Source organism: Emys orbicularis, chromosome 2 (genome assembly GCF_028017835.1).
Source record: "Emys orbicularis isolate rEmyOrb1 chromosome 2, rEmyOrb1.hap1, whole genome shotgun sequence".
NCBI classification, from domain to species: domain Eukaryota; kingdom Metazoa; phylum Chordata; order Testudines; family Emydidae; genus Emys; species Emys orbicularis.
The window spans coordinates 7,727,784-7,743,241 of NC_088684.1; the positions used below are offsets into that span (position 1 = coordinate 7,727,784).

Consider the following 15,458-nt stretch of genomic DNA (forward strand, 5'->3'; position numbering starts at 1 on the left):
TCTGACTGGGAAGAGTTGACACCTTTGGATTAGTCCACTGAGTTATAGGAGTAGATAGATTATACATTTGAGTCTCTGAGATTTTATTTTTATTTATTTTTGGCATAATTCTAGGCTTGAATGGACTTGCAAAATATTCTGAGATTGATAATGCATGTAAAATGAATTTTGCATAAATGATAAGCTATTGACACTATGGTATAATTCTACAATTTGGATAGGTTTTATGGAGGTTTAAATATTTCCAAACCACATTTTAAGGGCATCTGTCATTTACTAAGCAGTGCAAATCACTGCTTTGTCTGGGACTAAAGGTAGGTAAAGTAATGTTAATGTGAGTACACTACTTTACACCCACTTCTGCTGGTATAAACTAGGGCACAGGGCCCTTGATGAAGGCAAATCCAGCAAGCAGCAGGTTGTGGCATTTCATGGTGGTTATAATGTCTGCTCCACTTTGATCTTCAAGGAGTCAGTAGACAGATTTTTTAAAAGTGCTGGCTGGGTTCACTCATTTGGCACAACACCTTGGCAGGGGTCTTTTATGTTACCCTTTGCGGAAATCAGAGCTGCCATCTCCCATGGGAAATCCTTGGATAGGGTAGAGATGTGGATGCTGGCTGCCCTCCATTGGGGATTAATACCCCCAGGTCTTGATGGCTTAGGGAGCTACAAATTGCACCTCGTTAAGTCAGCCTGATCCACTTACCTTCATTTCTAAATTGGGAGAGCACGTATTTTACATACTCTATTGACCTGATTTTGCAGGTTGACTTACACACGTTTAGATATGACCAAACACTGTCATTTTAAGCTTTACTCTGGAAGAACTCCCATATCTATCAATGAGAGCTAAGTCCCCAGTCCAGCACGGGGCAAAACAGGATGTGTCCTGTGAAATGCTCTTTGAGTTAAGGATTCTCAGCACCTCACAGTCACAGACCACAAAGAATGATGCAAGACTTGATTCGTACTACGTACAAATTAGAACTGGTTGAAATTTTTCTCACTAAAGCATTTTCATCGAAAAGTGGCCTTTATTCAAAAAAAGGAACATTTTGACTTTATGTTCCATTTTTCACGTCTCACACCAAATTTTTATTGACATTTTTATGAAAAATTTTTTGATAAAAATATAGGTATCATTTTGTTTAAAGAAACGTCATGAACAATGTTTTGGAAAACAGAATGGACCCATTGCAAACCCTTCAAAAAGAAGCAATTTTAAATTTGTTTGCAAAATCCTTCTCCTGTTCTTCAACCAGCCCTAACACAAATACCTGCCCAGTGAAACCAATTAATAATGGCCACTGTGAGGACCCTGATTTTGTCCTATTATAACCGGTGACTGTTCAACACAGTGCAACAAAAAAATGAAAAAAACCCACCACCCCGAGCACTTTGACTTAGATGCCGTTAAGTATGGAATTCACTTTCACTTATGTAATTTCACATAGAATATTTTGCCGTCCATTAACATGGGTTGATCATAGACACCAGGTGACCTTAAGCAGAGGTGTGACAGGGTAGGGTCTCATTCTGGTCTCTTTTGAAGTACAAATAGTTGGAGACCTTCTTCTGGTAAGCACCTCATGTGGTTTATTTTGCAGTGTTCTCCCCACCACTTTCTCAGAGGTGTTCAGCCCCCTGTTTACAGTTCCCTACAGTCCTTAACTCCCTTAGCCAAGGAGGGATTACAAGGAAAGGATCTTCCTCCTGGGAGATCCCGCTGGGCTGTGACTCTGAAAGCTTCCCTTTCTCACCTTCCCCGCCTTCCCCTGTCTTTTCTACCTTCTGCCTAATGGGCTAATTAGCCTTTTAGCTCTCCACAGCCCAGCCCAATCCATCAATTAGGCCCAGTTCTTCTTAATCAGCTCTACTCTAGAGCAACTAATTAGAGTTGCAGTGGCCAGAGTGCTGGATCAGCTGTTCTTTCCCAGCTCTCTGTCACAACAGGTTATCACTGTAACAAAATAAAATGCAAATCACAATGTTTAGCACTTCAGTAATGTTGTTCTCTTCAAAAAATGTCATAATCATTGATTAATACCCCTGTGAGATAGGAAGGATTAAGGCCCGTTTTCAAATCACAGCCCAAGTGATTTGGCTGAGGCCACACAATGAGTCATTGTAGCTGGGATCATCCTGTTGTGTGCATGCAGGATGTCCTATTAAAATCAGTGAAGTGGTGGACACATAATTGATTGGATGATCTTGCCCCAGTAATTCTTGGCTACCATGTTTGTGTTTTGACGCCTAGACTACATCTCTCTCACTCTCTCCCTTGTGTGTAAATCAGTGGAAATCACTAGTTTGCACAGGACTTGTCGTCACTGCTAAAAAAAGGTGCATTTTTTACCTCAGGGTAACTAACACACATGAGCTGTCCTGAGGTAAAACCACAGAGAAGACCAGGCACTTCAGTGTTACCGCCTGGTAAATCACGTGTTTAACAGCTCTATACCTCTTCCAGGGGCTGACTTTGCGAGTTTACCTTACGGTAAAACTAAAGACTTCACTATGTTTTTTTCCTTGGGATAATTCATACATGTTAGTATCCCCAAGGTAAAAAATTGCATCTTTTTTAGCAGTGAGGACAAGCCCACCACATTACCTATGTGTGCCTCATTTTTCATGCAGTGCTCGCTCTGTAGGTTTTTTTTTTTTTTTCCCTCCTGCCCCTTAGGATTGCAAGCTACTATAGCAAATGTTAATTAGGACCTTTCATCTCAAATCTTTTGTACTCGTGGCAAAGCTGGAGTTCTGGACATTAGAGGAACCTGCCAGCTGGGCAGGCAGCTTGCCCAGTTTTTTGTTTTTCCTCTGTAACATCACACCATTACGTATGTAACATTTAGGCCATCAGTCAGTAAAGATTCCTTGTACTCTGGGTGTTTGCATTGTGGAACAATTTAACATATAGTGTTTGCAAAGCATGATGCTGGTTGTTCTGAAAAAAACCTCATGGAATCTAAAGAATTTTGTATTGCTCTTCCATGCTCAAAAAGTTATTTCCCTAGGGAAAGGGCCTGTTAAATTGCGGCTGTTCATGAAAGAAGAGGTGTAATGTCCTGGGATCCTAGGTAACACTAGGGAAGAAAACAACAAGCTCTTTTGCTTTGATTAGACAAATCAGATTACTCAACTTTTTTTGAATTTCTGTATAAGGCTGTTCCATTATCGGACAAAGACTAACTGTCCTCTTTAAATATATCTCCTATAAACTGGCAATCTTGCCTTGCTTTATGCTCCCGAAATGAGAATGTCTCCTGTTACTTGCTATGGCTTGTTTCTGATTGTCACTTGTTTCCTTATTTACCTTGTGTCATGTCCCCTCTCTCCAATCCAGGTACATGTGTCTAACTCCCAGGCAGGGCCAACTCAGGCTTTTTTGCCGCCCCAAGCGGCGAAGGGAAAAAAAAAAGCCACAATCGGCGGCATTTTGGCGGCAGCTCAATCGCGCCGCTTCATTCCTCGGCGGCAATTCGGCAGCAAGTCCTTTGCTCCGAGACGGACTGAGGGACCCGCCACCGAAGACCCGGACGTGCCGCCCCTTCCCATTGGCCGCCCCAAGCACCTGCTTCGTTCGCTGGTGCCTGGAGCCGGCCCTGCTCCCAGGGCTTGTCTACATTGGGAGATTATACTGTACTAGAGCACGACCTTGTGGAGTTATGGTAACAGAACATTAGACAGGATCAGCTCGTGTAAACTGTTGTAGCTCCATTGACTTCCATGGAGCTGCACTTACTAGACCAGCTGAAAGAAGAACGGGAGTACTTGTGGCACCTTAGAGACTATGGTGCCACAAGTACTCCTGTTCTTTTTGCGGATACAGACTAACATGGCTGCTACTCTTATACCAGCTGAGAATCTCTGTAGACAAGCACTGTCCTCTTTAGCATTGTCCCAGCTGGTCATGATATTCTTAGCGTATGCACAATGTGCCTCATGTGGCACGTGACCAGGTTTCATCAACCTTAGGGCTAACCACAACTAGCTGACAAAATGTTACACCTGATATTCCCTGTCTATGCTATGTGCTAAGTCACATTTAGCATCCTGTTATCTACCTTGACTCCTCAGAGTTGTGTTTTAGCATAAAGTAATTTCCCAGTGTAGACAAGCCCATATGGACAGCCATGGAAGCTGGGCACACATGTTAATTGCTATTTACCAAGCACTGATTAAATTCCCATAGCTGTACAGACATCAAGAGAGAGACACTCCCAGCCCCATACAGCTTTCTCTGCCCTAAAGAGCATGCTCAGGCACCACCGTGCTCTTCCCACCCCAACTCTATGGTTTCAAATGGAAAGGACATGCTTTTTTCCATTGTCTGTATGATAATCTACCGCTAGAGACTCCTGAAATACGTAGGCACTATGAGCTGACTTAACAGTGTCCAACAGAAGAGAGATCAGAGGTAGCACGGGATGGTAGTGGTTTTGAACGTGTGTGTGAGAGTGATTTCATGCAATTATTTTCTGCTAGCACTGAAAACAAAAGGGGGAGAAAATAATCTGTCATTCCAGCAGTATACTAAAATTAAGATAAGACTGTAAGTGAACCCTTTGGGCTGATTGCTAGATAGACAGAATCATAATAGCTCTCATCTGTCCTTATAAAGGCAAATTTCATAGGCTTCTGGGCCAAATCCTGAGCTCATCATGCAGTTTTCACTCCATTTCCACTGATCATGCAAAAAAGAACCATTTGGTCAGAAACCAGTGACTTCAGTGAATCTCTGCACAGGCTCAGGCCTCTGTTGCCGGGTCAGGTCCTTGGTTAAAACCTGTTTGAGATGCTCAGGATTTGGCCATTAAATTATGGCATCTCAATTCTTAATAGCACTGCCCATAGAGTTTCTGCACTGCTAATACAGATGCACGTATTCAAGAATGAAAAGAATAGGACCTCCCCCCCAAGTTGTGATGAATGCTTTTGAGTAGGTTTCCACACATTAAACTCATTTCATTTTCTTTAAGGTATCATAAGTGCCCAAGTGTATTAGCAGCCTTACAAAATTGTTTCATTTACAAAGCAGAATAAAACGAATCTTCTGAAAAGTATCTATGAGTGCATAACAGCATCTGAAAGCTCAGCTTTTCCCACTCCACAGAAATGTCCTTTTTTAATTTTCTCTGTTTTGAAAATAAAAGAATAAATTAATTAAACCAATTTTCTGTACCGAGGATCCATTCAATTACCATGTCACGTAAAGTCTTTCCATTGACTTTATGGAGAGTTGGATCAAGCCCTGAAACCTTATTCCCAACTTTCTGCCTATAGTACTTTCCCCCAGGTGATTTATATATACCCAGTGGTCTGCTTTCTCCTCTGCAGTGCAAACATGCAACTCCCACTGAGACCAGTAGTCGCTGTGTGCGCGTCTCTGAGGGAACGATTTGGCTGTGACTGTGATGTTTCTATTTGATACACAATCTAACTCTTAATTGCAGCTTTTGCAACATAGATGTTGGTTTCTAAACACAGGACTGGTGTCCATTTAAAACATTGCTTTCTTTGACTGGCATGTATTGATTCCTCCCCCCCCCCCCCCCTCAACTGGCTGCGCTCTGTAGTTATTAATCCTTCTTTTCCAAATGTTTTTCCTTCACTCAGAGGTAAAAAATGAAGATCTTTATAGCAGGACAAATCAAGAAGCACAAACGTGATATACCTCCTGTATCCCATTTTAGAATGTAACTCCCATCCAGTGAGATTACCAGTCGTATAGAAGCCCTGATCCATTGGAGCCCATGGATTCTTTCCATTGGATCAGGCTCATAACCTTTCCATTTTGTATGATATTCACCAGTTACTCTGCCTCTGGGATTATTTAGGCTCCTTCTTTTTGCCAAATTTTGGATGGCCCTTATGGGCACCCCCTCGCTTTCCGAACTTGCAAACAAAAGGATGTGTGGCTCTTTCCTGTTTGTTCATGCCCCCCGTTAAATTACTGCATTGTTGTTGGTGTGAATTATTCCTTTAGCTTTGTACCATGTAATTACCTTCTATTATCTTAATTTACAGATAGTATTGAAGCCAACATTGAGACTGCATCTTCTAATGTAGAATCAGCCAATGAGCAGTTGGCTAAAGCCAGTCAGCACCAAGTAAGTTGGTCTAAAAAATCCTATAGATACATTCAGTAGCATTAATTAAAATAAAACAGTTGAAAGCTGTTTTATTTCCATGAGCACATGGCACAAACTCTGCTGTGTTCTTGCACTACCTGGAAGTATAATAAAGATTAGTCTAAGTGAAAGCTAAAGTCTTTCATATGATTAACGGACTAGTGTTGGCAACTTGATTTGGAGTAGTCATTTAGAGATCTGCATATTAAAGAGACATTTCCCAGTAGGAAACTGAGCAATTAGCTACTGTTGTTCTTGGAAGGATGGCATAAAAAGTGCATCATTTAAGCATATATGTTCTTCTTACTGGAATGTTTCCCTATAATCAAGCAACTGAGTGTTGCCAGCAGACAAGATGCAGTTGGTAAATAATGGATAAAGAAATGGTTTTCAGCACTTTTTAAGGCAATTTTCATTTTGTTTTCATCAGAGCAAGAGTAAATTACACTAAAAAAAGTTAGTCGTGTTTGAAAATAGCTGGACCAAAAAGAACAGCTTGACTTTTTGAGGTCAATACTTTCTAGGCATGAAGACAAGGGGTAAAAATCCCAAATCCATTAAAGCTTCATTATTACTTACATTGGATTAGACAGACCAAAAGTTGTTAAGATAAACTTTGTTTTTCTGAAACATAAATGTATTAAAGCCCAAAGTTAGTTGCTTGTATCCAAACTTGTAGGCATTTTTATGAAAAATTATAGCTTAGATTACATGTGAGTGAACAGAACCTTCTCTTTGCTAATTAATGTAGGGCATAATTCTGAAGATCTTACTCAGCAAAACTCATTGGGAGTTTTGCCCAAGTAGAGACTGCAGGATTCTGTTCACAGGCGATGAAATAGTATGCTTTTTAAAGTCTGCCCTGATTGTCTGATTATAGGTTCTGTAGGTGATTAAGCACGTGATAATAATGTCTGTTCAGGCAGAAGCATTTCTGTGGAACATTGGCATGACCTAAATCTATAGAGGGGGAACACTGAATATATGTTTGGGGCAGAAGCACACATTTATGCACAAATCTCTTAGTCAATAATGTACTATAGGCAATGTTGTGGCTGGAATAAATTGGGTATGTTCATGAATTACCCCACATGCCTGGAACAACCCAAGATTACTGAACTCTGCTTAACAGAATTTCCCTGTCAACAAACTTTAGATACGATCCATGGGATTGTACTCTGGCCTCTTTGTAGAGTCTGCATTCCAGATCCCTCAAGATCATAGCATAGTGAACAGAATATACTGTATGGATAATACTATGCCAAACTAAACCACCGTTTTACATACTTAGTGTTGGATGTTTATAAATACATACTTGAGACAGACTGATGAGCTGGATGACTTTGTAGACCACTTGGCTTGAAAGGGGCTGCACTGGTTGGAATGTCACACCCTTTAAAGCCATTAGCGTTCCTTGTGCTGCTCTACTCTATCTCTCTGTGTAGCTCCCTTGCCATTGTATATTGCTATTACCCACACCTCATGGCATGTTGGGGTTCTCCTATAAATGCTGGCTAGCTTACATGCATTTGTTACGTATCTCTTCTTTGTGAATGTGTTGAAATATTTGAGTTTGAGACCAACTGTAGTCCTTAATAAAGGGATTTCTGTTGGGAATAAAGTTAAAGTGATGGGTTACTTAGCATAGTGTTCAAACAGAGCATAGAACAGTAGCTTCAGCAATGCAACATGGACCACTGGCCGCAACCCAGACATGACCATAACAAAGCATAAGCAAATAGCTTTTCTTTAACTCTTACAAAATAGTTTTCAGCCAGTGATAAAAATATTTAAACAAATACAAGTATGCTCCGGTTAAGCAACTTTGCCTGGTACTTTACTTTTGCAACTGTCTTCCCCTCAGCCCAAGATATCCGTGCTGACAGCAGCATTTTGCTTCTCTGCTGTGACTCCCCCCATCCTCCCACCCATCTGTCTATCTATCTATATGGAGGAAACTGGAAATTTCTCATTACATAAAACCCATGCGAGAAACACACTGTAGCTTATCTTCAATGGCTTTGCGGCCTCCCCTGTTTGCGTTTGTGCTTGGAGACTTGTTCAATTTACCACAGATGTACTTGCGGAAGAGGGGCATCTGCTTCATAATATGTGTGTGTATGTATGAACACAGCCCTGTGTACGTAAGTGTACTTGAATAATAATGTATCTCTTTAGTAGCAGAAAAGATTAGCTGGTCCAGTGGTTAGGGCACTATCTTAAGACTTGGGTTCCAGGTGTGGGTTCAAGTCCCAGCTCCCCAACAGATTTTCTGAGAGACCTTGGACAAGTCATTTAGGCCCAGATTTTTAAAGTCTTTAGGCATTGCCTAAATCCTTTTAGAAAACTGGAATTATACTCCTAAATCAGCTAGGTGTTGTAATGCTGAGTGCAGCAACACCTAAATACTTTTACAAATCTGGGCCTTAGACTCTCTATTTCTCAGTTCCTCAGCTGTAAAGCAGGGAAAATAGCACTTTCCCACCTCATATTGTGAAGATAAATATTTTAAAATTTTGAAGTGGTCAGATATTATGGTGACAGGGGCCCATATGTCTACCGTAGATAGAGGTTAATACACATACTCTCTGTATCTATCCAGGAGTTAAATGAAGAGAAATAATATCTTAATAGTGTGTCTTGAACCCTTGGCAGCTGCTGTAAATCTCTATAGCTCATTGACTTTTGATTTACAGCAGTTGAGATCTGGCCCGCTGTATCTGAACTACAAGCAGGGGAAGTGGTGGGTGAATTTCTACTGACCATGATATTATGAGTGAAAGAGGTGCTACGTTAGCCCAGAGGCATAACCGAGTTAATTATTTTAGTGAGGATGTTCAGTGCCCTAGTATAAATGTTTGTTCAGCATTGGACAAGCTTAACCTTCATAGTGGACCACAAACTGAATATAAGTTGTCAATATGATGTAGCTGCAAAAAGTGCTAATATGATTCTGGGATGTATTAACAAGCGTGTTGTTTGTAAGACACAGGCGGTAATTATCCCGCACTACTCGATACCAGTAAGGCCCCAGCTGGAGTACTGTGTCCAATTCTAGGTACCTCACTTTAGGAAAGATGTGGACAAATTGGAAAGAGTCCAGAGGAGAGCAACAAAAATGATCAAAGGTTTAGAAAACCTGACCTGTGAGGAAGGTTAAAAAAACTGGGCATGTTTAGCCTTGAGAAAAGAAGACTAAGAGGGGAACCTGATAACAGTCTTCCAATATGTTAAGGGTTGTTATAAAAAGGACAATGATCAAATGTTCTCCATTTCCACTGAAGGTAGGACAAAAAGTAAAGGGCTTAATCTGCAGCAAGGAAGATTTAGGTTAAATATTAGGAAAAACTTTCTAACTCTAAGGGTAGTCAAGCTCTGGAATGGGCTTTCAAGGGAAGTCATGGAGTCCCCATCCCTGGAAGCATTTAAAAACAAGTTGAACAAAAACCTTTCAGGGATGTTCTAAGTTTACTTGGTCCTTCTATAGCACAAGGAGCTGGACTTGATGACTTCTCGAGGTCTCTTCCAGCCCAATGTTGCTATGAAGCTATAATTCTAGAGACCCAAAGGGTAACAAGAAAACATTCTACAAATATATTAGAAACAAGGGGAAGACCAAGGACAGGATAGATCTATTATTACTCAATGAGGGGAGTGGGGGAACAATAAAAGAAAACGTAGAAATGGCAGAAGTGCTAAATGACTTTTTTGTTTCAGTTTTCACCAAAAAGGTTAGTAGCAATTGGATGTCTAACAGTGAATGCCAGTGAAAATGTGGTAGGATCAGAGGCCAAAATAGGGAAATAACAAGTTAAAAATGACTAAGACAAGTTAGATGTCTTCGAGTCACCAGGGCCTAATGAAATACATCCTAGAATACTCACGGAGCTGACTGAAGAGATAGCTGAACCATTAGCGATTAATCATGGAAGACGGGAGATTCCAGAGGACTGGAAAAGGGGAAATATAGTGCCAATCTCTAAAAAGTGAAATCAGGGCCGGCTCCAGGGTTTTGGCCGCCCCAAGCAGCCAAACAAAAAAAAAAAAAAAAAACCAAGCTGCGATCGCAATCGCGATCTGCGGCGGCAATTCGGCGGAAGGTCCTTCGCTCCGAGCAGGAGTGAGGGACCGTCCGCGGAATTGCCGCCGAACAGCTGGATGTGCTGCCCCTCTCCAGAGTGGCCGCCCCAAGCACTTGCTTGGTAAGCTGGTGCCTGGAGCCGGTCCTGAGTGAAATTACAGACCAATCAGCTTAACTTCAGTACCTGGAAAGATAATGGAGCAATAATTAAGCAATCAATTTGCAAACACCTAGAAGATAATACAGTGATAAATAACAGTCAGCACAGATTTGTCAAGAACAAATTATGTCAAACCAACCTTCTAGCATTCTTTGACAGTGTAACAAGCCTAGTGGATAATGGGGAAGTGGCAGATGTGTTATAACTTGAATTTAGTAAGGCTTTCGATACTGTCTTGCATGACCTTCTCATAAACAAACTAGAGAAATACAACCTAGATGGAGCTACTACTATAAGGTGGGTGCACAACTGCTTGGAAAACCATTTCCAGAGTTATCAGTGGTTCACAGTCAAGCTGGAAGGGCATATTGAGTGGTGCCTAGCAGGGATCAGTTCTGAGTCTGGTTCTGTTCAATATCTTCATCAATGATTTAGATAATAAGCTTATAAAGTTTGCAAACAATACCAAGCTGGGATTGGTTGCAAGTGCTTTGGAGGATAGGATTAAAAGTCAAAATGATCTGGACAAACTGGAGAAATGATCTGAAGTAACTCCACTTAGGAAGGAACAGTCAGTTGCACACATACAAAATGCGAAATGACTGCCTAGGAAGGAGTACTGCGGAAAGGGATCTGCAGGTCTTAGTGGATCAGAAGCTAAATAGGAGTCAACAGTGTAATACTTGCAAAAAAAGCAAACATCATTCTGGGATGTATTAGCAGGAGTGTTGTAAGCAAGACACAAGAAGTAATTCTTCTGCTCTACTCTGCGCTGATTAGGCCTCAACTGGAGTATTGTGTCCAGTTCTGGGTGCCACATTTCAGAAAAGACGTTGACAAATTGAAGAAAGTCCAGAGAAGAGCAACAAAATTGATTAAAGGTCTAGAAAACATGACTTAGAGGGAAGATTGAAAAAATTGGATTTGTTTGGTCTGGAGAAGAGAAGACTGAGGGGGGGACATGATAACAGTTTTCAGGGACATAAAAAGTTGTTACAAGGAGGAGGGAGAAAAATTGTTCTCTTTAATCTCTGAGGATAGGACAAGAAGCAATGAGCTTAAATTGCAGCAAGGGAGGTTTAAGATTAGGAAAAACTTCCTAACTATCAGGGTGGTTAAGGACTGGAATAAATTGCCTAGGGAGGTTGTAGAATCTCCATCATTGAAGATCTTTAAGAACAGGCTATACAAACACCTGTCAGGGATGGTCTATATCAAGAGTTTTTCAAACCTTGGGTCATGACCCACTAGTGGGTCACGGCATGTAAGGAGCAGGTTGCCTTGCTCTGGTCAGCACCGCCGACCAGGCCGTTAAAAGTCCCGTCGGCAGTGCTGCCCAGCTAAGGCAGGATAGTGCCTACCTTTTCTGACACCAGAAGTGGCCAGCAGCAGGTCTGGCTTCTAGGCAGGGGGGCCACAGGGCTCTGCGCGCTGCCCCCGCCCCGAGCAACCGGCCAATGGGATTTGGGGGAGCGGTGCCTGCGGGTGAGAGTCACCCGGAGCTGCTTGCGCGCCTCCGCCTAGGAGCCAGACCTGCTCCTGGCCATTTCCAGGGTGCAGCGTGGTTCACGGTGCACCCCAGCTGCGCTGCTGACCGGGAGCCACCGGAGGTAAGTCCGCGCCCCAACCCCGTGCCCCAATCCCCTGCCCCAGCCCTGAGCCCTTCCAAACCTGGAACCCCTTCCTGCACCCCAAACTCCTCATCCCCAACCCCATCCCAGAGCCTACATCCCCAGCCCAGAGCCCTGACCCCCTCCCGCACCCCAAACCCCTGTCCCAGCCCTGAGCCCCCCCAACCCAGAACCCCTACTGTACCCCAAATGCCTCAGCCCCAGCCCAGAGCCCTGATCCCCTCCAACACCCCAACCTCCTGCCCTCCCACACCCTGAACCCCTCATTCCCAGCCCCACCCCGCAGCCCTCACCCCAACCCTCTGCCCCAGCCCTGAGCCCCTCCCACACCCCAAACCCCTCATCCCCAGCTCCAGGGGGTCACGGGCATCAACAATTTTCTTCAACTGGGTCCCCAGAAAAAAAGTTTGAAAATCACTGGTCTGGATAATACATAGTCCTGCCTTGAGTGCAGGAGACTGGACTCGAAGACTCTCAAGGTACCTTCCGGTCCTACGATTCTATGATTGCTTCCATTTCTTTTTATTATGTGCTAATTATTAGTTGGCTTAAATTTATTTTTCTGACAGATGACTAGAGCACAATCTAGGTCATTGAATCCTGTCATTCTCTGAAGTAAAATGAAGGAGATAAAATGCTGAGGGTGTCATAAGTGTTAGTCATTATGATCAATGCAACATAGGGTCACATTTCCACGAGGTCCTCTGACTTCACTCCTGATCACCGGAGGCTGGCTTTTCTCATCTTCACTGGTATTAGGAAACTGAGGTTGGTGTGGGCCTGAAATGATATTCCAATGCACTGGACTACCACGCCATGCTTTTCACTTACAGGAATGCTCTGTATCTTTTTGGGTTATTTGATAGAGACAGATCTATCAGTGGATCTGGAGGCTATCAATGAAGGGCTGGCTTCAGCATGTGCAAAAATAGCTACTTTGGATTTTTTTTATGTTCTCTTTTTTGTCAAACAGAGGTACAGCAGGGTAAATAAAAAAGTTCCACTAGTTTGTTCTGAGCTCCAGTTTTACCTTCTCAGATTCTTGAAGTCCCTTGGCATTTTGAACCTCACAATGCAATTCATGGTTTCTAATCATAGAATATCAGGGTTGGAAGGGACCTCAGGAGGTCATCTAGTCCAACCCCCTGCTCAAAGCAGGACCAACACCAACTAAATCATTTGTTCTGATAAAGGAGTGCTACTGTTCTGAAATTTGTAGGGCAGTCTTGATTTCTATAGATTTGTCCTTGGAACCTTATTTACCAAGCACATAATTCGTCCCAAATTTATTTTGTGCATACTATGATGATGTAGTGCCATGATGCAATGAGATTACATCTTAATCCATGAGACTGCATTATGATATTCTGAGAAGTCACTGTAAATTGATGCCACATCATTGTTCAATGCAATGTAAATGTAACACACTAACACAACACGATTACTTTGTCTCATGGGAATACAAGAGTAGAAGTGCTTGCAGGTCAGAATCCTAACTGATGAGTAATGGCAGAGAAGTGGTAACTAATTTCTTGTGGGTTATTGCTTAGACATGTGTGTCTGGAGAATGAATATGGCTGAACATGCTTCTCGTTTTAGTAATTAGCACTGATTGAAAGTTTTATTTGGGGGATTTTAAAGCTGTTCTGTAGCGATTCCGTCTATGAATGTAATGGGAGCTAAATAAAAAGTTGTAACGGGGACTCAAAGCCTTGCAAAGGTTCTAAGCAAACTAAATTAAAACAGTGATTTTTTTTTAATTTTACAGATAAGCCTTTGTTTGAACCCCTTCCCCAGAAGTAGAAACAAAACTTTCCTACCAGCCAAAATTCCCATGGTCCCAAGTCATGACAGTCCCTTCACAAATAAATAAACCTCCCAAAATGTACTGAATCGCTAATTCATGGATTTGTTCCTTCATGTCTTGCTTATTCTAACTGCATCCTTTGTGTTCTCCCAGCAGCACTCCCATCATAACTACTTTCTGTTCTCCAAGCTGAAGCATTACTTCTCTGTACACACTAACACTAACCAGCCCCTTTCAAAAACCTCCACCCTCCCATCCCCGCATCCACTCCCATAAGCATATATAACTGATCTCCTCACTTTCCAGCTCTTCATTCCTCTTACATCTCATTCTCTTGATCTCCTCTCCTTCTACCATCTTATCTCGCTCCCAATATCCCTACATCTTCCTTCTCCTCTACCAATTCTGGACTTTTCTCAATCCCCCATCCCCATTTTTTCATTTTCAGGGTTGACCCTTTGCTGCCATCATCACAGCTACCTTGAACAGTCTGTTCACTTGCATTGATCCTACTAATTTGTTTGTCCCATGCAGGTCAAAATCCACCTCGTCAGGATGCCTATATTCATGCTCTATGGTCTACTTCCCCACTTACTCACAGGAGTCCTTTCTAACCTTTTATTTTATTTAAAGTGAATTTAGTAATGTTGTATTGCACCACTGTGGGTTCAGCTTTGGTGGCAACAGTTTCCAGCTTAGCAGAGTGAAAGTCACCTCTGCTACTTGCTTCAGATTTAGGGTCTCTAGGAACACACAAAGACATACACATACATTGACAAGTACAAGGTCTAGTTTGTTTTGTCAATTTTGTTAAAGTTACAATTCAGGTTATGAGTACCCAAGCATATAGAAATCCTATAAAGACCTATGCACAAGTTCGAAATATAGTCATACTCACATCCTTAATGATATTGTTAAGGTTTGATGGCTGCCTTGCCAATTGATCATCAGTAGAGGGATGGTTCTTGCTGGAGTTTTCCCATAGGGAACTCATTTTACCCAATCTGGGAAACCTCTTTTCTCTTGTGATTCTGACTACACCTAACACGCTGTGCATGTGACTTGTACGCAAAATTACTCTTACAGTTAATTGTTCGCAATACCACTCATTGGTACATCTCTTCCCATAAACTTGTGTCATAGGGTCATTCTTTGGTCACTTACTTATATCAGCATTTCTTAAGCCTATTGCCTAGTATGGCTAAGCTAAAACGTACAGGCCCGAGCCTGTAGGCCTTGTGTTTCTGCCCTACTTACCTAGATACCTAATGCATATTTATCCCTTCTGACTACTGATCAATCTATTATTCTATAGTCCTACAACTTAAATCTATTTAGTAGACAAGTATTATATATGACATAGCATGTTAGTTAATCATAACATCATACAACACACAATAAATGAATGATAAAATGAAGTAATGGGCTACACCTTCATGCCACTCCTTGTCCACTGTTCCTGCCGACTCTCATCCTTCTTTATTGTAGCAATATCCTGTGAACTTGCAAGGTATTGTGGTATGAACAATGCCTTTTACAATTAAACTGTATTGTGCTTTAACTTCCAATGACAAATAGGCTGCTGCAGGTGGTTCTGATAAAAAGTGTGCTTTCTTTTCTGCCTGCTCCAGTGGCTGCATAT

At 42.0% G+C, this 15,458-nt stretch overlaps 1 protein-coding gene across 2 annotated transcripts in view; it reads left to right on the forward strand.

Moving 5' to 3' along the window:
- The window catches only part of TSNARE1 (t-SNARE domain containing 1), a 706,722-nt gene that overhangs the window by 474,219 nt on the left and 217,045 nt on the right, over nt 1-15,458 (forward strand). For both annotated transcript variants that reach the window (XM_065399459.1, XM_065399458.1), the window contains exon 11: nt 6,034-6,116. In XM_065399459.1, coding sequence (XP_065255531.1) covers nt 6,034-6,116 — 83 coding nt within the window. The remainder of the gene's footprint in view (nt 1-6,033; nt 6,117-15,458) is intronic.